Source organism: Anolis sagrei, chromosome 4 (assembly GCF_037176765.1).
Source record: "Anolis sagrei isolate rAnoSag1 chromosome 4, rAnoSag1.mat, whole genome shotgun sequence".
Lineage (NCBI taxonomy): Eukaryota > Metazoa > Chordata > Lepidosauria > Squamata > Dactyloidae > Anolis > Anolis sagrei.
Genome location: NC_090024.1, coordinates 209,421,727 through 209,445,944, shown reverse-complemented (window position 1 = coordinate 209,445,944; position 24,218 = coordinate 209,421,727). Strand labels below are relative to the sequence as shown.

The 24,218-nt window shown below is 40.7% G+C and overlaps 1 protein-coding gene across 2 annotated transcripts; it reads right to left on the bottom strand.

Annotated features, from left to right (window-relative positions):
* Positions 1-642: 642 nt before the first annotated feature.
* Positions 643-21,586, bottom strand: ZNF341 (zinc finger protein 341). Of its 2 annotated transcripts, XM_060772340.2 has the most exons (15): positions 21,427-21,586; positions 17,498-17,608; positions 16,241-16,428; positions 14,943-15,095; positions 14,289-14,510; positions 12,952-13,141; positions 11,985-12,069; positions 10,715-10,905; positions 9,692-9,885; positions 8,429-8,637; positions 7,052-7,148; positions 6,524-6,656; positions 4,852-4,963; positions 3,825-3,895; positions 643-2,908 (listed from the first exon to the last, which is right to left on the bottom strand). In XM_060772340.2, exons 1-15 carry the CDS (start codon positions 21,455-21,457, stop codon positions 2,388-2,390), a joined length of 2,508 nt encoding a protein of 835 aa, XP_060628323.2. In that variant the 5' UTR covers positions 21,458-21,586; the 3' UTR covers positions 643-2,387. The 2 variants fall into 2 exon arrangements, with proteins under 2 accessions (XP_060628323.2, XP_060628324.2); XM_060772341.2 differs by lacking the exons at positions 16,241-16,428; positions 17,498-17,608; positions 21,427-21,586 and having other exon boundaries at positions 14,289-14,505; positions 14,943-15,030.
* Between the last annotated feature and the right edge of the window lie 2,632 nt (positions 21,587-24,218).

Sequence of the window (24,218 nt, the reverse complement as noted above, 5' to 3'; positions counted from 1 at the left end):
TTAATAGCATCCACTGAGAAATCCTTTGCAGAAATTGAATGCTTGCTTCACTGAAAAAGCAGGCTTTCAAAAGCCAGTTTTAATATATACATCTTCTTTCATCATAGAGCTGGAAAAGACCCCAAACGACATCCAATCAATCCCCCTGCCATATAGAAATAAACAATCAAAGCACTCCCAACAGATGGCCATCCAGCTTCTGCTTAAAAATCTCCAGAGAAGGAAATTCCGCCACACTCTTTTCCTGTTGTTTGAATCCATCACTCTGTGCCCTAGTCTTCTTGGTATGCAAAAAATCCTGCAGTGTAGTGCAGTGCAGATATATCCTAATATAAAGCTATATAAAGCTAATAGAACAAACAGATTTGTTGTACTGAACAGGGAAGGGGCTGCAGTGGTGCAGTGGGTAAAACCGCTGAGTTGCAGAACTTGCTGACCAGAAGGTCAGCGGTTCGAATCTGTGGGACAGGGTGAGCACTCGTTGTTAGCTCCCATTTCCGCCAACCTAGCAGTTCAAAAACATGCAAATGTGAATAGATCAAGCAAGAAGGTAATGGCGCTCGATGCAGTCATGCCAACCACTCTTCGGTTTAGAAATGGAGATGAGCACCACCTCCCAGAGTCAGACACAACTAGACTTAATGTCAAGGGGAAACCTTTACCTTTACTGAACAGATAATCCAGAATTGCAGAAAACAGTGGAAGAGTTGGAGAGGAACCAAAAACCCATCTAGAACAATGCCTTGCCAGTGCAGGAATCCACAGCTGATGTTTTTCTCAGGGATCACTTTCAAATCGCTAAAAACTCCAGTTTCCGAGATAGTCTTTTTCACTGCTGAACAGCTCACAGAAACTCTCCCAAACATTTAGGTAGAATCCACTGTACTAGTTTGTATTTTCAGTTCACCAGTTCAAATTCTGTTCTTTAGAACAACAGAAAACCAGCTCACTCCATCTTCCACATGAAAGACTTTCATCTCTTGTGTCATCTCTCAGCGTTTTCATCTCCAGGCTCAGTACACTCAACTTCAACCTTTTCCGCTAGAGCTTGGTTTTCAAATCTTTTACAGTCTTGGCTGCCCTCCTTTGGATAAATTCCAGCTTTTTTCTTCTTAAACTGTGGTATCAACATAGTAGTCCAGGTGAGGTCAAACCAAAGAAGAGAGTGGAATTACTACTTACTTAGAATACCTGTCAGCTTATCTGTACTTAGAATACCTGTCAGCTTATCTTAATTTTGTACAGAAAAAAGTGAGCATTTCAGCATCCAAGATATTATCTAAACACAATCCTACCTGCTTGTTGTAACACTTCCTTTCATCCAAAATAACTCATCAGGAATCGGTGATTGCTAAATGCATATATTCATGCATATATACACTTGTTCAAGCATTACAATCAGCACGGACTTGGCCACTGGTTTGAATGCAAAATGAAAGTCATTGTAGCTGCAATCCTACAACAGATTTACTAGAGAATTAGTCCCATTGAATTAACTTTTATCTGAGTACACATGTACAGGATTACGCTGTAAGAGGCCTAAACAAGTCAGTTACTCACACTTAGCCTACTTCACAGTGGTGAGACAAAGCTGTTTTGAGTTCCTTGAAAAATGGATATGTAAATATAATTCATGGGAGAAGCAGTAAAGACACTTTTTAAAAAATGTGAAATGCCAACAGACTCGGAGTGAGGGATTTACGAAGCTTTGGTTTCACAGAATGCATCAGTTTTCCTGAAGCTAATGGTCACAAACAACCAAAAACATTGAAATTTGGATAGCATAACAATTCTGACATATTTTAAGAATGTAACATTATATCCAGCACCTGACATAACCATCATATTAAACTGTTATGATTTCTTAGTGCATCTGCTTGGCCCATAATACATCCTTAGCAGCTATTTGTTCCTCTCCTGGCAATTGCTCCAGAAGTTTTGAGGTCACTGCATAATGACAAATAGCAACCTTCCCTTCATTAGAGACATAATGGACTTGCTTGAAAAGGAAAGGCAAACCATCCCAGGGCAGGGCCATGCAGATTTCAGTGCACAGCCACAAATGGGATAGACTTTAACATATTCTGAAAAAAATTGCAGAATACTATACTCATCAAGATTATGTTTCTCACTGGGTTCAGGACAGAACATAAACCTCATTGACCAGAAAAAATACAACTATATTTTCAGAGCCTCTGCTGGTGTGTGCAGTCATGAAAATTGAATTATTCTCCTTTCCCAATGCATTTTCTGCTCCGAGCAGCCCAAAATTTACGAACATACACTTTTCTCATGCCTTTCTAGTCCCTGGCTGTAATCCAGCTCTGCCAAAGACAAGAGGAACCTTCTTCCCACTAAGGTGGCCCACAAATCACAATATTATTCAGTCAGTCTGTAGCCTGAATGTAAACAGGAACTGCCAGCATGCCACATGGGTTCCTTGACCCGGGCTGCAACTCAGTGAGAGAAACATTGGATGGGATGCCACTACACTGGGTAGAGTGGCCATGTTCTGAATTTGATGGCATTGGGGCTGGCCTGCCAACCACAATGGACAGGACTGTGTCAGACTCTGGAAACTGTTCTTTATTCGAACCACTTTTTTGAGGATTCTCTCCACCTGCATTGTCCTTTAATTCAGTCAAGGCCAGTTGAGTTGAAAGAGAAAGTCCCACTTTCCGCCCACGAGTCCCCCACTTCTTCTGGGACCTTCTGATTGGCAATTCTTTGTCCTTGGGTAGGCTTATCCTGCAGTTGTGATCTTTCATGTATTTCTGTCGTGTAAAACCTTTGCTACAGGTAGGGCAACGGTACCTGTAGTTGCCTGTGTGAGCACGTTGATGCTCTGCCATGTGAGCTCGCCGGCTAAAGGTCTTATGGCAATACTGGCACTTGTGGATCTTCATCCCTAAAGAAGAAAAGACACAAACAGTGGAATTATTTGTGCACTAATGCTTTGACTAGAGCAGGAAATGGCAAAGTATACAGTTCAGCAATGTCCTACATTGCCTATTCTGGGCCTAGACCCACTTTATAATCAAGGTACAATTTGAAAATGGGTGTTAAATGGAACTGTAAAATTTGGAGGGATTTGGAGGGACATGAAGAATAATTTAATCCAACCCACCAGCAGCATACAGATCCTCAATTAACATTTCCCTGACAGGTGACCAGCCGTCCTCTACATGGTCTAAAGTCTTAGCAACTTTACTACATCATATTAAATTAACCTGTTTCTCTGCATCCCAACCAGAATAAAATGCAACAGGTTTTGCATGAGAAGACATGTAAAGTCCATTCTGCTGAATACGTTTTGGACAAAATCTAAGGCTGGACCTACAGTCATATAATACAATTTGAACTCCACTGAACTGCATTATATGGGTCTAAACCAGGCATGGGCAAACTTCAGCCCTCCAGTTGTTTTGGACTTCAACTCCTAATTCCTAATTTTGAGCATTGAAGTCCAAAACACCTGGAGGGCCAAAGTTGTCCAATCTACACTGACTATATAACACAATTCAAATACATTATATTACAGTGGGTATCCAGCCTAAGTGTTGTAGAAAAATTGAGCTGACATGATTAAGTTTTGCTATCATTAGCTTCTTTGGATAGTTTCTGGGACATACATTTCAATGCAGGGTGGATTATTTAGCTACAGCAGCAGACAGAATTAGGTCCAGCTTAATCAGATGGTCCTAAAACCTCATGGCTTGAGCTACATTTCTTCCCCACTTCACTACAGATGAAGTACAACAAAGCTTACTTTGAAGGAACAATGATATGTTCATTCCTCCCCAAAAAGCTGTAAACTTGTTTACCTGAATGGGAAAGAATATGAGCTTTCAACTTGTCTGGCCTGTTGAACTCTTTACTGCAGCCTGTGCGATTTCTGCAACAGCAACAAAAATCAAAATGATGAACAAAATATACCAGAATCAAGGTATTTTAACAATGGTTGCATCTTGTAATTTAAATAGTAGGAAAATTACAAGAGCTCCTGATCACTGCAGAAACTGAAGCCTGAACACCAATGCAGATATCAGCTTGCAAAAAAGATCAGTGCTCTATCTACGCTGTTCCTTCATCCTGCAAAGCTTTTGAAAATTGGCTTACTGAAAAAGACACCAAAATTGTGCCAGAAAAAGAGCTGCAGGTTTCTCTTGAATTGAAGAACTGGAAGGGACCAAGAACATCTGATAGCTATCTATCTCCAAGCAAGTCCATGTTCACCATTTCAATTTATAGCATAGCACACTAAATCCCAGCAAGATGCCTGCTCAGCAAATGACTCAGGAAGACATGTCCAAACAATGACAAGAAAAAAAACACAAAAATAAACGAAAACACTCTTGCTGGGAACAAAAGTAATACTCAAGGTAATAAAGTAGATATCGAGGTTTTCCTTAACTGAGTGAACCGAAGGATAAAACTACATCTGTGTGGCTAAATATATAGTGTGAGGTGGTGGCATTTGACTTCAGTCCTCACAGAACTGCCAGGCTCTCACATTAACCACCACCAGCCTCCTCTAATTTCTTCCATTTGCAAAATATACTATAATGAATTGTGAAGACAGAGAATGCTACTGAATGCCTCATTAATCAGATGTGGACTGAAGATCCTAGAGTAAGAAGGCTATTCCTCCTATGGGTTATCTAATACTGCTACTTGTTTGGGAATCATGCAGAATGTTTGGATTGACAATCAGAAAAAATGACCTCAAAAGTAATAAATAATTACAGTAATAAAGCCTAATTTGAGAAGAATCACACTTCCCAACCATTATAATTATCCCAACATTATCTGCAATGCCAGTGCTATTCTCAAGGCACATGTGATACTTACGAGAATGGACATTTATACTTCTTGAAAGGCTCATGGATCAACATATGCCTTTTGAGTTTATCCTTCCGGTTGAAGGCTGAGTCACACATGGAGCATTTGAAAGGCTTTTCACCTGCACAAGAAAAAGAAAAGATGGGTTTGGTGTAAGCACTTAAAGATTTTCTACTGACTTTGCAAGGAGACTTCCAAGATGGAAACAGTTTATCATCCCTGGAACCACGTTTCCATTTTTTTGTAACAATTAATGTAGGCCACAAATAAAACAAGGGGTGGGATATATCTGACTTGAAAACCACACTTTGACCACACTTTATATTAAATATTTCTAGAATATATTAGATCACATGTTGAAAAGACACATTAAAATATAATTTCCAAGAAACATTTAGAATGTACTATAGAATTAATGCAATTTGATTCCTGCCAAGGCTCTATGCTATGGAATCACAGGAGTTGTAGGTTTACAAAGTCCTTATCGATTACTTGAAGATTGTTAGTGCCTCATCAAACTACAAACTCCAGGACTCCATAGCATGGAGCCATGGTAGTTAAAGTAGTGTCAAGCTGCAGTAGTTCTACAATATTATTATTATTATTATTATTATTATTATTAAACTTTATTTGTACCCCGCTAGCATCTCCCGAAGGATTCAATGCGGATTACATAGGCCGAGGCCTCAACACAACAATACAATCTAAGCAAATCAAACAATTAAAACCAGAATAAAGCAAAATAAACAACAGGCACAATACAGTAAACACAATAAAACTGGGCCGGACCAGAGCAATGGGTACAAGATTAAAAGTGCTGATGTGACAGGAGGTGTATATAGGGCTTCCAGGGCAAGTGCGATGTGTGATGTGCAGCAATCATTGGTTCTGATAAAGTGCTTATGGGACTTGGTGGTGGAGATTTCCTAATCTGGGAAGGCGCATCGGAAAAGCCAGGTCTTAAAAGTTCTTTCTGAAGGCAGCCAATGTAGGGGCCTATCTAAGGTCTTTGGGGAGGGTGTTCCAGAGTCGGGGGGCCACCACGGAAAAGGCCCTGTCCCGCATCTCCACCAAGCGCGCTTGCGACGCCGGTGGGATCACGAGCAGGGCCTCTCCAGATGACCGAAGAGAACGTGTGGATTCGTAGATGGAGATGCGGTCACGCAGGTAGGGTGGTCCCAAACCGTTCAGGGCTTTGTAGGTAAGCACCTGCACCTTGAATTGGGCTCGGAAAATAAATGGCAGCCAGTGGAGCTCCACTATATAGCTGCACCCTAAGATAATGAAAATTTTCATAAATAAAAGAGAGTGGTTCTAAAAACAGGTGAGAGATGAGGCTTAAAGGGGAATCCCAAGATGCAAAAGCTATTAATGTAATCACAATTCTTCCTCACCCCACTATTTCTTAATACTCTGATTTGTTCACAGTTTCTTATGAAGCTTTCATCTGCGGGCTAATCTGTTTAGGCTGCTTTATGCAAAAGGGCTGACCACAATTCAACAGTAAGTTTGAAACTAATGCTAACAATCACCAAACTGGGAACAATTACTCCTACAGATAAGTGAAATCCAAGCAGTGTGGGCTACTGACCATTGCTAAAGATAGTAACAGCAATTTCCCCAACCCTAGGACTGAAAAACAAGTATGATGCATTGTAGATATTTTTGCCTCATTACCTACCAGAGTGAATGTGAGCGTGTAGTTTGAGGTAGTGTTCTCGGCGGAATAATTTCTTGCAGATATGGCATCTGAATTTACCTCCACCCCCATGTGTGGGGAGGTGCCGTCTCAGGTACCTCTCACAGGGGAACACCTGCAAACACACACACACACAGCTAAGAGCAAGGTCATCACTAAACAGTATATGTGTATCTGAATGTAGCTGCAACTCATTCCCAGAATGGAGAAAAGCTTAAGGGACCTTAGAAGAGTCTTTTAGTTACTACTGCATAATCAAATCTTGTGGATGTAACATGGAAGAAAGAGTCACAGAACAAAATGTCCCTAGTTAACTAAGGACAATGTTGTACAGCCTTTCTGTGATACTTTGGATCTGCAGTATAGATTGCACTCCTCAGTTGGACATTAACATTTGACTTCATGAATTTGTAACTTAAGAAGTCTGGTGAAATACATCAGATGGACAAAAAAAAAATCCCAGCTATACACCCAAACAGTCAAGTAACTTCATTAAATCCACCTACTCACCTTTTGACAGTGAGGGCAGGGGAAATTGTGTGTTGCTGTCTGTAAATGATGTTCCAGGGCTTCTGGTGTGGAATATTTATTTACACACTTGACACACCTGAAGCAGAAAGGAGAAGGAAATATGTTTGGAGTTAGCTTAACTAAAAATGGATGTAAGTCTTTGTGCTCTTTGCCCTAGCATGCAAGGCTGAACAGTGTGCAAATTGTTCTCCCTGCTAAAGAAGAAAATGGAGATTTGTACACAGGTCTCAAGAGATATTTTCCCATTGCAAAGACTTCTAATGAAATATTATGTATATGTGGCTTTCCTATGCAAATATATGCATAAAGTATTTCTCTGCATAGGAAGTATAGCTTTCTGCAAATATAGAGATTGTGTAAAAATACATTTCTTGGAAATTTTCTAGAACACTGTCACTATTCTATTTTTCCTGAGTGTTGGGAAAACCAACATTCTGATAGGAAACCAATACGAACATTTCCCTCCATTTCTAAATTGAAATTTTCTGCAAACAAAGTGACACTTAAAAAAAAACTTTTCTAATTTGTCAACATAATGGAAAACTAGACATTTTGTAGTCACAAGTGTCATTGGGGTACAGTGTCTAAAATACTGGAGGTGGATGTAAGAGGTCTGATCTCTGCTCAGCCATGAAGCTATTTGGTGACCCTTTCCTAGCCTAACTCAAACATTTGTTTTGAGAATAAAAGAGTAGGAGGATACCATAGGTATTACTGTGAAAATATGTATGGAGAAGGGAAGCCTTAGAATGCAAATGAAGAAATGAATCCTTCCTCCAACTGTCCAGTTCTAAACTGTCCAACAAAAGTGGAAAGAGGGGGAAGCATGAGCATGGCTTGAAAGGGCAGTGAAAGAAAATGGCTGAAAACAGTTGTCCTTGAGCCCAAACTTCATCACAGATATCAGAGGCCTAAAACATATGAACATAAAAACATATGAACATAGTTCATTTCTGAGGGTTTTTTAAACTAGCCTAGAAGTTCTAGATCTAAATGCCAGGTAGTCTCATCAAAATGTTCTCCTATCTGGAATAAGGGATAATGGCGTAACAGTGACAAAACAAGATTTGAGATAAAAATGAGCAACAGTAAACTTCAGCCAACGTGTTTCTAACATGTTGCAAACTACATATTATCTTCATTACTGCAAGTTATGGTTTGTTCTCAACCAGCTGATTTGGTTTGTTAGTATTTCTCAACTAAGCAAATTAGATCTAACCACCTAAACCTCATGGCACTGATAGATTTCCTAAGTTTATTTCACATGTTTGCCCTGCTAAGAACACATTCAAAAAGCAGTTTTAACTTTCTCCCTTCAAACTCAGATGACAACTGCTGGCTCTGCAACTACTGTACTTGTAAATGGCCAAGTCTTTCTTTGGACTGTGTTGAGGCAGCAGGCTGTGGGAATATTGGTGGACGCCCAGTTCATATAAGGAAGAAAAGTCCTTGATGCAGAGGTGGCAGCGGTAGCTCAGCTCCTCCTGGTGGTTCTTGGTATGTTCTAAGAAAGAGTCCAGCTTCTGAAACGTTTGTGCACAACTTTTCACAACACATTTGTAAACCTACACAGGAATGGAAAACAGAGAATTCAGTCTGATAATAATCATTAATCTGTATTCTACAAAGACCATCCAACTAACCATAACGTACTGTTTGAAATAAATTAACACAAGTAATTGAAGGCTTTTGTGAGTTTCAGGTTCCTCCTTCATGCACAGGAGGGGGTCTACTACTACCCTATATTCCTATAAACTTTCCTCTGTCTGATCCCAGAGTGAAGGTGATTAAGAAAGAATACACCAAAGAAGCTAGCAGAACTTTTTTTGAAACTGAATTAAGCCCTTAAAGTTTAAAGAAGTCTTCCCTTCCCCCAGCAAGTAGCCCGAACACATTCTAAAATAAACATGGAGGTTGGACTCAAAATGAATAATTTACTTCAGATATCAAAAGTTTGACAAAAACTAAGATGAAGTTTTCATGGATTTGTTTTAGTTTTACCCTTCCATCTTGGCGAACAGTGAGAATATATGCTCTATCAGTGAGTGTAATATATTCCAGAAGGGCTGCAGATGAACTATAAGACCTTAATGCCTCTGATTCTGCCTCTAATATTTCTACCCAAATAATGACATAGAACTGTGACTAACAGGTGAAAAGTATACTAGGCTAGAATGATAGACTGAAATAGGATATGGAGTTATATAGAAACACAGAATTGGAACAGACCACAAGGGTCATCTAGCCCAATCCCCTTCCATGCAGGAACACACAATCAAAGCACTCCGACAGATGGACATCCAGCTTCTGCTTAAAAACCTCCAGAGAAGGTGACTCCACCACCCTCCAAGACAGCAAACTCCACTGCTAAACAGCTCTTACCACCATGAATCTCTTCCTAGCGTTTAGGTGAAATCTTTTTTCCTGCGTTTTGTTCTGAATGGCACTACAGAAGGAAAAGCCCTGCACCAAATTATCCTACATTCTGCACCAAGAAAAGCTTAATTCTATGTTCTACTTAGATTATACAAATTTCAGACATAAATTCCTCAATTTCTACAGGTCAAGGAAAGACCTAAGCAAGGCAGGAGGAAATCCATGCCTTGGCTAGTCACCCACCTGCTCATGTTTGTGCTGAGTCATGTGTGATTTCAGTTGGAAGTATGTGCTGAATTTGTTGGGACAGAACTGGCACTGGTAAGAACTGTCTATCAAGACCACTTGCTGGGCTTCCAACTTGCTGGATTCATGCTCTTGTGTTGGAGGCATGGTCTGAGGTTGTGGGGGGCTGTTTCCTGGAGATGGGTTTAGGTCTGCAGGAAAAAAATAAGACACAAAACATTAGAGTTCTAATTTGAGGTATTATTGAGAAGGGTTATTTTTAGGCCAGGTTACCCACCAAAACCATCCTTCTACTTTCGTTCAAATTCACTAATCCAAATTTTCATTTTCATTTGTTCAAATTATGATGAGCTCTTAAAAATGCAAAACTAGGTCCTCTTCATTTTCCATTTTCATTTCACTAAATGTGTCAAACCACTGTGGAACTTTGTTTTGGGTACCTTTACTATAGGAACTGCTCATCCTTCAGAGATGGAAGACACGCACCATAAAAATATTTGGTATTTTCAAAGCATGATATACAAAGAGCATAGTGTCCACAGATTATCCACAACTCCTTCAAATCAATGACAGCCCATAGCAGTTATATTTAGGAAGCCAACTGGATCACCCTTCATCACAAGCTACACTCTACACTCTACATGTAAATGTTTGTGTTGTTAATGGTCATCAGGTCAACTCCCATTCAAAATAACCATATGAATGAGAGACCTCCATCTTATCCCATTATCACTATCACTGCTCCGGTTTTGAATTTATGTCAGATTGATCTCAGGAACAAACCAGCTGGGACATACTCTCATAAATATGACTGGAGAACACATAGCATAGAGATGTGACTGAAGGGGCATGTTGACATATACATTTGACCTTGCAGTAAGTAGGATAAACAAATAAAAATCTTCAACTCTGCTAGTCTTAGGACTGAAAAAGACAGATGTGTAAAAGCAAGCACAAATATTCAGAGGTTTGGGGAGCAGGTCATCAGTCAACTGGTCATTTCACCAGTAAGCAATGCACCTGCATCTTCCTCATCCTCCTCCTGATTGGGGTTGAGTGGCAAGACTTGCACAGTGACAGAGCTCCGAGAGAGGGTACACCCAACTCCTGGTGGCCACACCTTATGCGTCTGCATGTGCTTCTTCACGTTGGACTTTTGTGCAAAGGCACGGCCACAAACGATGCACTGGAAGGGCTTTTCCCCTGTGTGGCTGTAGGAAAAGAGGACACAAATTCAGAACCTGGAAAGCAGACTCTTAATTGTAACTCTGCCTTGGTTTTCAACAATAAACTGTACTTAAGGTGGTTCCAAAAAGTAAAGTAAGCTAAAAACATTATAAAACAAATCAACATCCTGACTGCTACATCCCAATTAGACTACTGCAATGCACTCTACGTGGGGCTGCCTTTGAAGGCTGCTCAGAAGCTTCAATTAGTCCAATGGTCAGCAGCCAGGTTCCAGAAGTGGGAAGACTCTTTCTCTTCTTAATTTGTGTCTACTCAACTATAGCCCTTCACCTAAAAGTTGGAATCAAATGTGATCACAGTGATCACATCAATCCCATCAATTTTGCATTGACTATTCTGCCTCAGATTGCAAAATGTCTTGGGCTGTTCCAGCTCCTGGACCATCAAGTTAGTTTCTTTCGACACAAGAATGATCCTGTGCCTGGGTCAACAATCAAGATCCCTCCATTTTATGTGCTCAGAATGTGCATTGGTGTTTGCTATTGTGGTCACCAATATGTCTAATGCTATCAAATATGGCTTGGATTTTGGAGGCATATTCCTGGCTACTGCAACCCTCCCCATGTCCAATTCAGTTTCTAAAATAATAATAATTAGTTGGTGATTTTTTTTCTTAGAACAGTATGTCAAAGTACAGTAAAAATTCCCCCAGAGAAAAGCAAGAGGCACATGAAACAGGGATGTGGACTGGTAGCACAGATCAAAAACTGGAACATATGGACAGACAGAATGAAGAAGCAGAACCTGAACATGACAATCTGGAAGCTAATACTGTTAACAAGATTACCAATGGCTAGACAGAAGTGTCAATGTTAGGGGAAATGCAGCAGGCTGATAACAGGCAGTCAAGAGCTGGAACTGAGTTACTTTCATGCATGCATGCTGTAGCCAGTGTTCAATGTTTGGGAAACCACCCCAGTCTAGTAGACAGATAGTTTCCAAAGCCTTAGCCAAGTAGTAAGAATGGCTCCAATGGAAGCATAATTGTTGCCTTTGATCTATAGCTAATGCCACTGTGTCCCATCTGGAAGCCTAGCATTACCTTCTGATATGCTGCTGCAAGTCAAAGTTCTTGGTGAAAGTCTTGTCACAATATGTACATTTCAATTTGGGTGATTTAGATTTCCCTGAAATGCAAACAGCAGGAACAAAAGCATTAGTTCATATCAAGAAAGCTGCTGTCATAGATTCTTACTGTTTCACTTCAGTTCACGAACACTGTATTTTAATTTCCTTCTCATTAAATTCTTGTACTACAGCAGCTTAAATAACATGATCGACCACCCCCCACCCCCCAGTGGCACAATGGGCAGGACTGCTGACCAAAAGATCAGCAGTTCGAATCCAGGGAGTGGGGTGAGCTCCTGTCTGTCAGCTCCAGCTTCCCATGTAGGTACATGACAGAAGCCTCCCACAGAATGGTAAAACATCCAGGCGTCCCCTGGGCAACGTTCTTACAGATGGCCAATTTTTTTCACACCTGAAGCGACTTGCAGTTTCTCAAGTCACTCCTGGCATGAAAAAAGTGCAGCTTAAATATAGTCCCAATCCTATAGAGAGATATTGCCAGAGAGTGCCTAGTGCTTCCTTTCCTCAGAGCTTCTTGTATCTTCAAAAATATCCAAATATGTTTTTAATCAGTTTTTTATGGATGTTAACGGTATATTTTTAATACTATTGATATTTAATTCTGTTTTAATGTTTGTATATCTGTAAATTTTGAATTATTTTGAAATGCTTTTAATGTAAGATGCTTTGAGTCTCCTTTGTGGAGAGAAAAAGCGGGGTATAAATGGACATAGTAGTAGTAATAATAATAGTAATAGTAATAATAATAATAATAATAATAATAATAATAAATTATTTTCTTAGTTTTACACAAAAATGCACAAGATTCTAAAGTGGGAAGGTCACCTAGAGATGAATCATGTCCACAGCTCAGTTTTCTCTCTCTCCCTTCTTCTGCTGCCACATTTTAGGTAAATCAGAGGAAAGGTAAACACGCTTACCTTCCAGAAAAGTGCTATCCGGTTTAGAACGACGGTTCTTTGGAGTTGAATCAAAATTGGTCACATTTCCCCTGCATGTATTGTTCAAGGGATGAGCAGCATTCGGGCTTTTGGACTTAAAACCTTGCTTGCCTGGGCTGTATGCCGGAGGAGAGCGGTACACAGAGGCTTCCACACATTGGCTAGGCACCTAAAACATAAAGTATTGGTGAAAACATGTTTGAAAGTGTTATATTAACATCACAAAATGCCTTATTTTTTAGAAGCCTCAAGGCTCCAACATTCATTTTTAAAGGCTGAAGCAGCATCAAACATATCTGTAACTAAGGCTTGGACTACAATTCCCATGGATATGCCCTCTGGTGGTGCAGCAGGTTAAACTGCTGAGCTGCTGAACTTGCTGACTGAAAGGTTGGTGGTTCAAATCCAGGGAGTGGGGTGAGCTCCCACTGTTAGCCCCAGCTTCTGCCAACCTAGCAGTTTGAAAACATGCAAATATGAGTAGATCAATAGGTATCGCTTCTGCGGGGAAGTAACTAATCCATGTAGTCATTTCAGCCACATGACCTTGGAGGTGTCTCCATTTGTAAGCTCTTCAGCTTACAAATAGAGATGAGCATCACCCCCCAAAGTCAGACACGACTAGATTTAATGTCAGGAGAAACCTTTACCTTTACTATGACCATATTTTAATTCAACTCTTGGCTAACAGTACAAAATAATTACTGTAACAAAATACATATAAACACATACAGGTAATAATTTAGTTTTAAACTCTATAGAAATGATGAGGGCATGTTGGGCGTTTCTGAATTTCCATGCCTGATAGTTGTCTTTAATACTGAGGATAAGGCCCCATCTACACTGCCATATGATACAGTTTGGAACAGTCTAATAAGGTGAGTGGATGCTCATATAATGCATTATATGGCAGTGTGGGTGGGGCCTCCATTTCCAATACTCACCTTCCCAATGAATAAATAAGGCTTCTGTTTCATGACTTGGCATTTGAGTACTTGAGGTCAGTTCCCACTATATCACATGCACATGTGCCATTTTAGTAACTTCTCTATATCAGTCAGTTCCTGTAGCCTATGCTGTCAATAATTTTCCTTCTTGTCTCAATTCCATGCATGAGGCGGACATCTTCCTGATAAACACTCTGGTCACTAATGAAATAATCACCAACTAGAAGACAGCTGTCTACATTCTGTTATGCTTTTCTCTAATTATGTTGGTAAATCACCTTTTGGAGCTGGATGAATCAGAAGCAGCATTTTAGACCACAAACAATACTAGCAGCACACTGAACAATGCAGGCCCAAACTCATCGGTACCTCCATATTTGGGTAGGGCTGCATCCCCAGATTCTGTATCTCTACTGCACCATTCCTGACCATGGGGGGAGGAGCACTGTACACTTCCACAACTCCTCTGTTACGAGCGCTGGCTTGGACTGGTGCTCCCAGGCTTGGAGGGGGAGGCTGAGGAGGTGGAGGAGGAGGGGGTGGTGGTGGTTGAGAAAGATATCCTGCTCCAGCGTGCATATTCAGGCTGCTCTAAAAAAGGAAAATGGGGAATTAGAAAAACGTTGGAAAGAAAACATCAAAAAGATTTGTACCCAGACTCTTGCCTCCATTCATAAACCTGATCAGTATTCTTACTACTACTACCATCATTATTATATACAATACGTTCTACCCTCTGTATTCTGAGATTCCGTAATCATTCACAAGTTGAAAATACTAAAATAAAATCCCCAAAGCAAACATTGATTTTGCCATTTTATATAATGGATACCACTTTACTGTGCTACTGAATATAATGGGACTTCAGCATCCATGGATTTTGGTACTACCACCAAAATACAAAAAATGTTGGGAAAGTACAAAACATATTTTAAAAATACACGAGCTGCCTATAAAATCTTACACCTGGCACAGTTTTACAAATTTTCGGGCACCTTAAAATAAGAAAAGCATTCTGTTTACCTGAACAGAGGGTTGTACAGTGGGCATTTGTGGTTGGTCCAGAGTTGTAAAGGCAGACATAGCTGACATCAGGACTTCATCACTTACTAAAATATTCCCTTGCACTAATGTCTGGATCAGAGGAGACGGTGGGACTGTAATGTATGTAGAGATCTGTTCGGAAGAAGGCATTAAAAAAATCTTACTTTGCCTGTAACAAAATTTCCAATCCCACTCTTTCAGAAAGGATTCGGTATTTAAGATAAATACTGCACTTTGGAATGTTCAAACATTTCACAAATCTTTACAATACCAGTCATGAATTTACTGTTATACTGCTTTCAGATGATTTGAGGTTATTAAGATAGGTATAACGAACTTTTTATGGCTATCAAGAGTCCAGGGGTTAAAGGAACACATAAGAAGGGCCACTATCTTTATTATATGATGGCACCTTCACTGCATAATTCTGCTATCTTCTATGTTATATAGTCCCATAAATATATATTGTTCAGATCTGGAAAACCTACAATCTTCCAAATGTATCTAAACACAAATTACCATTAGTTCCAGACAGCCTACCCAACTGTTAGGTTGACTTTTCCAGATGTAAGATGCTAATGATATATCCTCCTCTTTCTTAACTTTTCCAGCCAGGTTAGGCTGTGAATCACTTTCAAACGTAACAGTAAGGCAGGATTTCAGTGGACAGTATCATGAATATACTACATGTTAGTGTATTCACCTTGTTCCTCTCATGAGCACATCCAGGTAAAAGCATAGTGCTTCCTCTGAATCTGGTACCCTACTCTATTGCTCCAGAACCAAGCATGATACTTAAATAAGGAAGACACATTGGTTTACAATCCTGATTTGTAAAGTCCTATCTACATTCAGACAATAAGTTATGTTTCTGAATCAGGTCAAACAAGTCAATGCTCATCTGTACACAGCTCATTTATGGCAACCCGGCATCTTCGTGTTTGTGTGGCCAGGAGCTCCACATTCTGCCCTGGTTACTTAAAATTGTATTGGATTTTCTAGATATTCAGCATCCAGCACAATTAGCAGCTTGTCATTGGCTTAATTTTTATATGATGTTATAAAGTTGAACAAAATTGTAGTGAGATAATTCATTACCAACTTGAGAACAAATATAATAATTGTGTTGGTAACACTTTTGTGAATGCTCCTGTAAACCAAAGGAATCCTTGGTTTTCTTCCCCCCTCACAAATGTCTAACTTTGAATCAATGGCTTATGATTATAACCTTTTATCCCCTTATAGTGCAGAGATGCCTAAACATTCAGCATTTTTACCTGGCGATTTGTGGTTTGAGCTTGGTGCACTGACGTAATGGACGGTGTGTAGCCACTGTTAGTAGCCAGGGACACTGTAGCCAATGAGGGGGAATTGCCTTGACACTGTTCTCGCTTATGGGTCATGAATGTTGGCAGCGAGTTGAATTGCTTCTTACATTTCCCACAAAGGAATACGTCCTCATCATCTGTGATTACAAAAAAGTTATTTTCCAATTGTCAAAGTTGATTCTGCATCACTCAACCAGGCTCTTGCATGCAAGTACAAACACAAAACTATTATCATATTTAAACATAATTAAGATAAAATAGTTGAACTGGTAACAAAAACATACAACATTGGTTAGAGATTAATTCTTGTGGCTCGACAGGTTTAAAGTTTCACTTTGATAGGACACATATAGCCAGCTCCTACTAAAAAAAGTCAAGGTTTTATCTAGAGGACAACATCTCTAATAGAAATAATAAGAGAGTCGAGTCAATGTAGTGTTCTTAAAAGAACACTTTTTTAAAAATGTCATTTATCTTCCATTTTTCCATAGCCATATGATCACAGACTATCTATGTTAGGTATGTCATAATATCACCCTCTGACTTTCATTAGATGCAAATTACGGTATTTCATCTGTACAGGGGAACGTCTACTTATGAGTGTTTTGAGTTAAGAGCTTTGCTTGGCCTGTGTTTTGCTTTGACATACAAGCAACATTTTGAGTTAAGAGCTAGTGCCAGAGGCTTTATGGCTTTCGGGGCTTTATGGCTTCTAGCCTCCATGCCTTGTTCCTTGTGCTTGTCCACTTTGGGAAACTGCTATCTGCATTGGTCTTGTCTGCTTTTAGGAAATTTGGGTTAGTTGATTTTGTGTAGTTTTTATTTGTTGTATGTTTGACTTCATGAAGAGAGGGAGGGAGAGCAAGAGAGGGAAGGAGGCTGGAATGAGTACAGTATGAAAAAAATAATGCTTCTACCTCTTCACGTTGTGCTTCCTTGCCAAAACTTTGTGCTTCTACCATTTAAAAGTTGATCTTCCTTTCTGTGAATGTGCAGGTTTTGCCTTGCTCATAGCCAAAATTCTTTGAATGCTATGAGCTCAAATCTCTTGAAAGAGATCTGTTGCTTACATTTCCACACAATTTTAGCTCACAGCACAGGTTCAAAAGCATTACAAGCAAACAATAAAGATACAATATAACTGGAAAACAAGTTTTTTATTTCCTCCCACCCCATGTTCCTTTAATATTAACACAAAGGACTCACCCATGGTCTGAATGGTGGTGGATGCATTGACAGTTTGTGCTGATGGATCTGCTACTCCTCCTTGGCCATCTAACAATGACTGAACAGCTAAGACAGTTTGATTATCCATTCCTAAAGAGGACAAAAATGGTGGCTAGAGATATTGCCTTCCGAAATATGCCATAAACAGTTCCAAGGTTGTCTTAAGACCTAACTAAATCAATTGTATCGAACACCATGTCTTCGTCAAGTTCTGATGCAGCTTTTGTTGTTCTACAATGAGCCACCCAATTATATTTAAAACTATCCATACAACATCACAGTCTTCAAAGCTTACCATGTGAATGATCCAAATAAATTGGAATATTGAATGTGACAACTCAACAAGACTGATAAGATTTCTGACTATGATGCAGAAACATCCTTTGAAGGATACCTGAACATGATCCAGGTTACGTCAGATGTCATTTAAATCACTAAATGCTAGGACAGCCCTTAATTTCTTTGGACTGGTATTTAAGAATCACAGTATGGTCCCTTCTACACAGTGAAATCTGCACTATCAGAGAAGTTAAGTAAATAGCATGCCATTTAAGATCAGTTTCTTTTTTTACTGTTCTTTAAGCATACATAGCCTTGCCTGGATAGGGGGGATTTAAACCTCCTCCCCTCCTCCCCACATAAATATAGATACATAGATATATATGAAAGAGAAGACTCTGATCCATTGGCTGCAATTGCAATCTTCCTTGTACCTTTAGCACTTTCACAGGGTTGGAATATGCAACAATCAAGGCAGATTTGCACTTTGAAGGAATCTCCCTTCTACTATCAAAGCTTCATAGGATTGAATATTGTTGAATATTCCCTAGCACTTTTAGGAATAGTCTTGCATATAAAAATATGCTTGAATGCTTGTTGACTAGGACTTCAAGAGACAAAGGTTCAAATCCCTGCCCAGTTACTCGGCAATCATACTTTCTCAGGGTAACATCTACACTGTCAATTTAATGCAGTTCGACACTAGTTTAGAACTGCCATGGTTCCATCTTATGGGATCCTGGGAATGAGAAAGTTGAAGACACTGTTACATCGTATGGAGCCATGATGGTTATAAACTAATGTTGGACTACATTAGTTCTACAGTGTAGATGCACCCAAGACAGTCCTTTTCTTTGTAGTACATTTTTAAAGTATCTTCAGCTATAACCAAGGAATAATTCAGGACAGGTTGAGTATCTCTTATTCAAAATGCTTGGCACCAGAAATATGCTTGGCACCAGAAATATTCTATATTTCATATTGTTTTCATCTTTGAATAGATGGATAGATATATAGATAGATACTCATTTCCAAGGATGAATATATGGGTGGATAGATAGCTACAGTAGAGTCTCATTTATCCAACTTTTGCTCATCCAGCGTTCTGCATTATCCAACGATGTCTGTCTCCCGCCTGGATCTACAGCTGTTTCAATACATTGTGATGTTTTGGTGCTAAATTCGTAAATACAGTAATTAATGCATAACGTTACCGTGTATTGTACTGTTTTTTTCTGTTGACTTGTTGTAAAACATGATGTTTTGGTGTTTAATTTGTAAAATCATAATGTAATTTGATGTTTAATAGGCTCTTCCTTAATCCTTATTATCCAACATTTTCGCTTATCCAACGTTCTGCAGGCCCGTTTATGTTGGATAAGCGAAACGCTACTGTAGATAGATTTATTTATTTCCTTTGCTTATATACCACTGTTCTCAGCCCGAAGGCGACTCACAGCAGTTTACACACAATAAAAACAGCAATAATTCAATGCACATATAACAATTGACCACTTAACCCTTATCCACTTAATAAACAACAAGCAATTACACTAACAATCGATCGATCTATTTATCCTTGGAAATGAGACTCAAGCTTAAACACACAATGTGTGGATATTTCATATTTCCCAGATGTGTGACGGGAAGGTGATGCTGTGAGAGAAAGAAGGTTGAACACTGTGAAAGCCATCCACTGCATGGCTATCAGCCTCCTCCCATTAGATTCAAACCAAGGGAAAGCTTCATGAGAACCACCACACCCCTTAATGTTCCCTCAGCTAACGTTCCCCCAGCAACAGCAAGAATATCCCTCTGGGTAGCTAAACCATGAAATCCCAATTGCATGGCCCCCCACGAGGGTCTGCCTCCAGAGGCAAACCAAGAATGGGCAACTTGGAAGTCCCCGAACAGACTCAGAAGTAGTGTTGGGAGATCAAAAGATAACCTGGCAAAATTGCACTACTTAGAGAATCCTCCACCTTGTGTGACTGTGGAGCAGAGAAAAAAACTCAGCATCTGTATGCTTGTCCACAATGCCCTGCCTCATGTACAGAGGAAGAATTGTTTAAAGCTACAGACAATGTGGTCGTTGTTGCCCGTTTTTGGCCATAAATTGTTTAGCTGCTTATGTTCTTTCTATTTCTATCGGTTTTATACTTATTTATGTAGCTCCCGGTGCGCAATGGGTTAAACCCTTGTGCTGGCAGGACTGAAAACTAACAAGTCAGAAGTTCAAATCTGAGGCAAGCACAGATGAGCTCCCTCTGTCAGCTCCAGCTCCCTATGCGGGGACATGAGAGAAGCCTCCCACAAGGATGGTAAAACATCAAAACATCCAGGCGTCCCTTGGGTGACGTCCTTGCAGATGGTGAATTCTCTCACACCAGAAGTGACTTGCAGTTTTTCAAGTCGCTTGACACACACAAAAACAACTTATTTATGCAATGCTTTTGATACGAAATAATAATCTTATACACATTGTTTCAAGGACAATATGTGCACACTATTGAGCACAAAAAGTTTGGATACATTGAACCATCAGAAAGGAAAGTTGTCACTATCTCAGCCACCCATGTTTAAAGGGTTTTATTGTAATTTTTAAACATTTTATGCTCATATTGTTTTACTTTATGTGATGTCGATTGTTAGCCACCTTGAGTCCGTATATTGATAGAAAGGTAGGATAAAACAAAAACAAAGCAAACGAAGAAATAAATCCATGAGGAGGCTCAACCTTCCATCATGACATGGTATTTTATATGGTTTTAATCTGTTTGATATGTGTGTTTAATATTTAGATTGTTTATATTTTGATGAGATGTGCAGCATTGAATTTTTGCCAGATTTGCAAGCCGCCTTGAGTCCCTTTTGGGGTAAATAAAAGCGGGGTAGAAATGAAGTAAATAATAATAAAATAAATAATAGCCTGTAATATGAGACTTTTACCAAGGTACAGGCAAACTTGGGCCCTCCAGGTGTTTTGGACTCCAACTCCCACAATTCCTAACAGCCTACCGGCTGTTAGGAATTGTGGGAGTTGGAGTCCAAAACACCTGGAGGGCCCAAGTTTGCCTGTGCCTGATCTAAACTATACAATTGTGACACCAATTTAACTGTAGTGGCTCAATCCTATGGAGTCCTGGGATTCGTAGTTTGCACCACAGAAAGTTTAAGGCCTTGTAAAGCTTCCAAGATTCCACAAAATTGATCCAATGCAGTTAAAGTGGTGTCAAACTGCATTATTTCTGATGTAGATGCACCCTTATGAGGAAAAGCAACCTATGAAAGAAACTGAGGGATGTTTGTGTTGTATCAAGGATTTAGGATGCCTCATTCCTCAGTCAGACGCCCAAAAAAAAAGATATAAAGGCAGACATGGGCCTCAAGAACTCCAATTGTGTTTCCTCCCAGAGAGGCTGCCTCAGTCTCTGAGCGCGTCCGCCAAACGCTCCCCCTCCCTCCGCTCGCCTCTCCGGCTGTTCCATGCACCCTCCCCTCGGCCCTTCTGAGCCCGTCCCGCCCGCCCGCAGCGGCGGGAGGGGAGCCACCTGGCGTGGAACAGCCGCGCCCTTGACACGCCAGGCCTCCACTCCCCCCGCGCGCCCACGCTTCCCCGGCTGAAGTACCTTCCAGCGCCTCGAATATCGCCTGCGCCATCTTGGAGCTGAGGCAGCCGCGGCAGAAGCAGCCTCAACGGGCATTGTGGGAAAGGAGAGGAGGCTGGCTCGGCCGGCAGGGGGAGCCCGGGGAGGGGAGGCCGGCTGAAGGAACAGCCTCTCTATGTGAACGGGTAGCTAGGGAGGGAGATTGATTGACAGCCAGGAGGCGGGACCTTCGCTTCAGAGCCTTCCAGTGGAGCCTGAGCTGTGATGGACAGGCGGGGGGCGGGAAATCGATTCTGCTGCCTTCAATGGAGCCTGAGGCCCCATCTCACGTTCCATATAATACAGTTTGAAACTGCGTTATATAGCCTGTGTAGACGCATATAAATTCAGTGCAGTCAAATAAATGTCTGGGTTGCTGTGAGTTTTCCAAGTTGTATGGCCATGTTTTAGAAGCATTCTCTCCTGATGTATTGTCGAAAGCTTTCATGGCCGGAATCAAGGACATCTAATCACCTCTCAACAAAAGTTTGCCCCAGGCTCTGTCAGGCCATTATATGCTAATCAAGGTGGTCAGTTGAAACATTCACACCTAGCTCCAGCAGACAAGAGTCCTTTGTCTCACCCTGGTCATTCCACAGATATTTGTTGTTCATTCGTTCAGTCGTCTCCGACTCTTCGTGACTTCATGGACCAGCCCACGCCAGCGCTCCCTGTCGGCCGTCACCACCCCCAGCTCCTTCAAGGTCAGTCCAGTCACTTCAAGGATGCCATCCATCCATCTTGCCCTTGGTTGGCCCCTCTTCCTTTTACCTAGTTGGATCTTCTCGCAGTCCAAGGCACTCTCAGCACTTTCCTCCAACACCACAGCTCAAAAGCATCGATCTTCCTTCGCTCAGCCTTCCCTAAGGTCCAGCTCTCACATCCGTAGGTGACTACAGGGAATACCATGGCTTTGACTAGGCGGATCTTTGTTGCCAGTGTGATGTCTCTACTCTTCACTATTTTATCAAGATTGGACATTGCTCTCCTCCCAAGAAGTAAGCGTCTTCTGATTTTCTGGCCACAGTCTGCATCTGCAATCATCTTTGCACCTAGAAATGCAAAGTCTGTCACAGCCTCCACATTTTCTCTCTCTGTTTTCCAGTTGTCAATCATTCTTGTTGCCATAATCTTGGTTTCTTTGATGTATAAACCCACTTTCCTAGTTCCAACAGACCTCACTACCTCTGAGGATGCTTGCCATAGGTGCAGGGGAAACGCCAGGAGAGAATGCCTCTAGAACATGGCCATATAGCCCGAAAAAACCTACAACAACCCATTCTCTCCTGATGTTTTGCCCACATCTATGGCAGGCATCTTCAGAGGTTGTGAGGTCTGTTGGAAACTAGGCAAGTAGGGGTTTATATATCTGTGGAATAATGTTCAGGGTGGGAGCAATAACTTGTTTGCTTGAGGCAAGTGTGAATAGTCTTGCAGCTTCAAATTGAATAGTCTTGCAGCTTCAAAGCCTGGCTGCTTCCTGCCTGGGGGGTCCTTTGTTGGGAGGTGTTACCTGCCCCTGATTGTTTCCTGTCTGGAATTCCCCAGGTTTTTTTAGTGTTGCTCTTTATTCAGAATCAGGACAGTAAATAAACTAGATTATATGGCAGTGTGGACTCATATAACCCAGTTCAAACGAGATAATATGGATTATCTACCATGATAATCTGGATTATATGGCAGTGGAGATCAAACTCCAGATGGTGATTGTGTGTGTGTGTCAGGAGCAACTTGAGAAACTGCACCCAGATGGTGATGACGCAAACGACAGTGATGCTCATTAGGGGTTTTCTTTCATGCTAGCTTCGAACTGCATTAAATGCTCAATGTAGATGGATCCTAAGAAGCGGTAATGATCTCTGTACTTTTTGCCATATTTAATAATAATAATAAACCTTTATTTGTACCCCGCTACCATCTCCCGGAGGACTTGGTGCGGCTTACAAGAGGCCGAGCCCAAATACAATAGTCAAACAATAACAACAACAGCAAAATAACTCAAAAAAAAAACAAAGCAATAACATTAACAACACACAATGACGCAATTAAAAACAATGGCAGGGCCAAATGTAATAATAAAGTTAAAAGTGCTAGGCATGACAGGTGGAGTGTTTGGAGGGGGTGGGCATGTAGATATCCTAGATCTCTGATAAAGTGCATTGGGACATAATCCTAGGAGTTTCCTTATTCTGGAAAGGCACACATATTTGAACTGAGACAACACTCCATACATTTATCAGCTATAGTTCTCAAAAACTGGTGGCAATTACTGCAACAGACAAATACATCTGCTGCCTTCCTCCTTCAAATAGTTTGGAAAAGGATTGTTACACACTTCACCATGATAAAATTCATCACACAACCTTGGTAAACTTTGGGATCAACACACACTTTAAAAGTAATAATGGTTCTGGGAAATAAAGCCTTGGATAAAGCCTAGGGGCCACTGATAGCACAGCGGGTTAAACCATTAGCTGCAGAAAATCTGCTGGCCGGAAGGTTGGCAGTTTAAAGCCATGAGTCAGGCTGAGCTCTCGACTATCAGCCCTAGCTGCTGCCAACCTAGCAGTCTGAAAGCATGCAATGCGAGTAGGTCATTAGGTACCATCTTGGCAGGAACGTAAAAAGGGTGCCCCATGCAGATATGCAGACATGCCAGCAACACAATCGGAGATGCCCATGGCATTATGATTCATAAATACTAATTATTTAAAATCCGAATGCATTTCTGTGTGTGCTGATGGTGGGGTGACGAAATGGATTGATCTTGATGG

What these genes read in the sequence shown, in the direction of transcription:
- ZNF341 (XM_060772340.2), bottom strand. Translation starts at nt 21,457, where the DNA reads ATGGCGCAGGCGATATTCGAGGCGCTGGAAG. An exon ending in TTGCAGCAGCATATCAGAAG is followed by an intron (nt 10,906 to 11,984) that starts GTAATGCTAGGC and finishes CTTTTCCTACAG; the next exon opens with CCACACAGGGGAAAAGCCCT. An exon ending in GGAGGATGAGGAAGATGCAG is followed by an intron (nt 9,886 to 10,714) that starts GTGCATTGCTTA and finishes TTTTTCCTGCAG; the next exon opens with ACCTAAACCCATCTCCAGGA.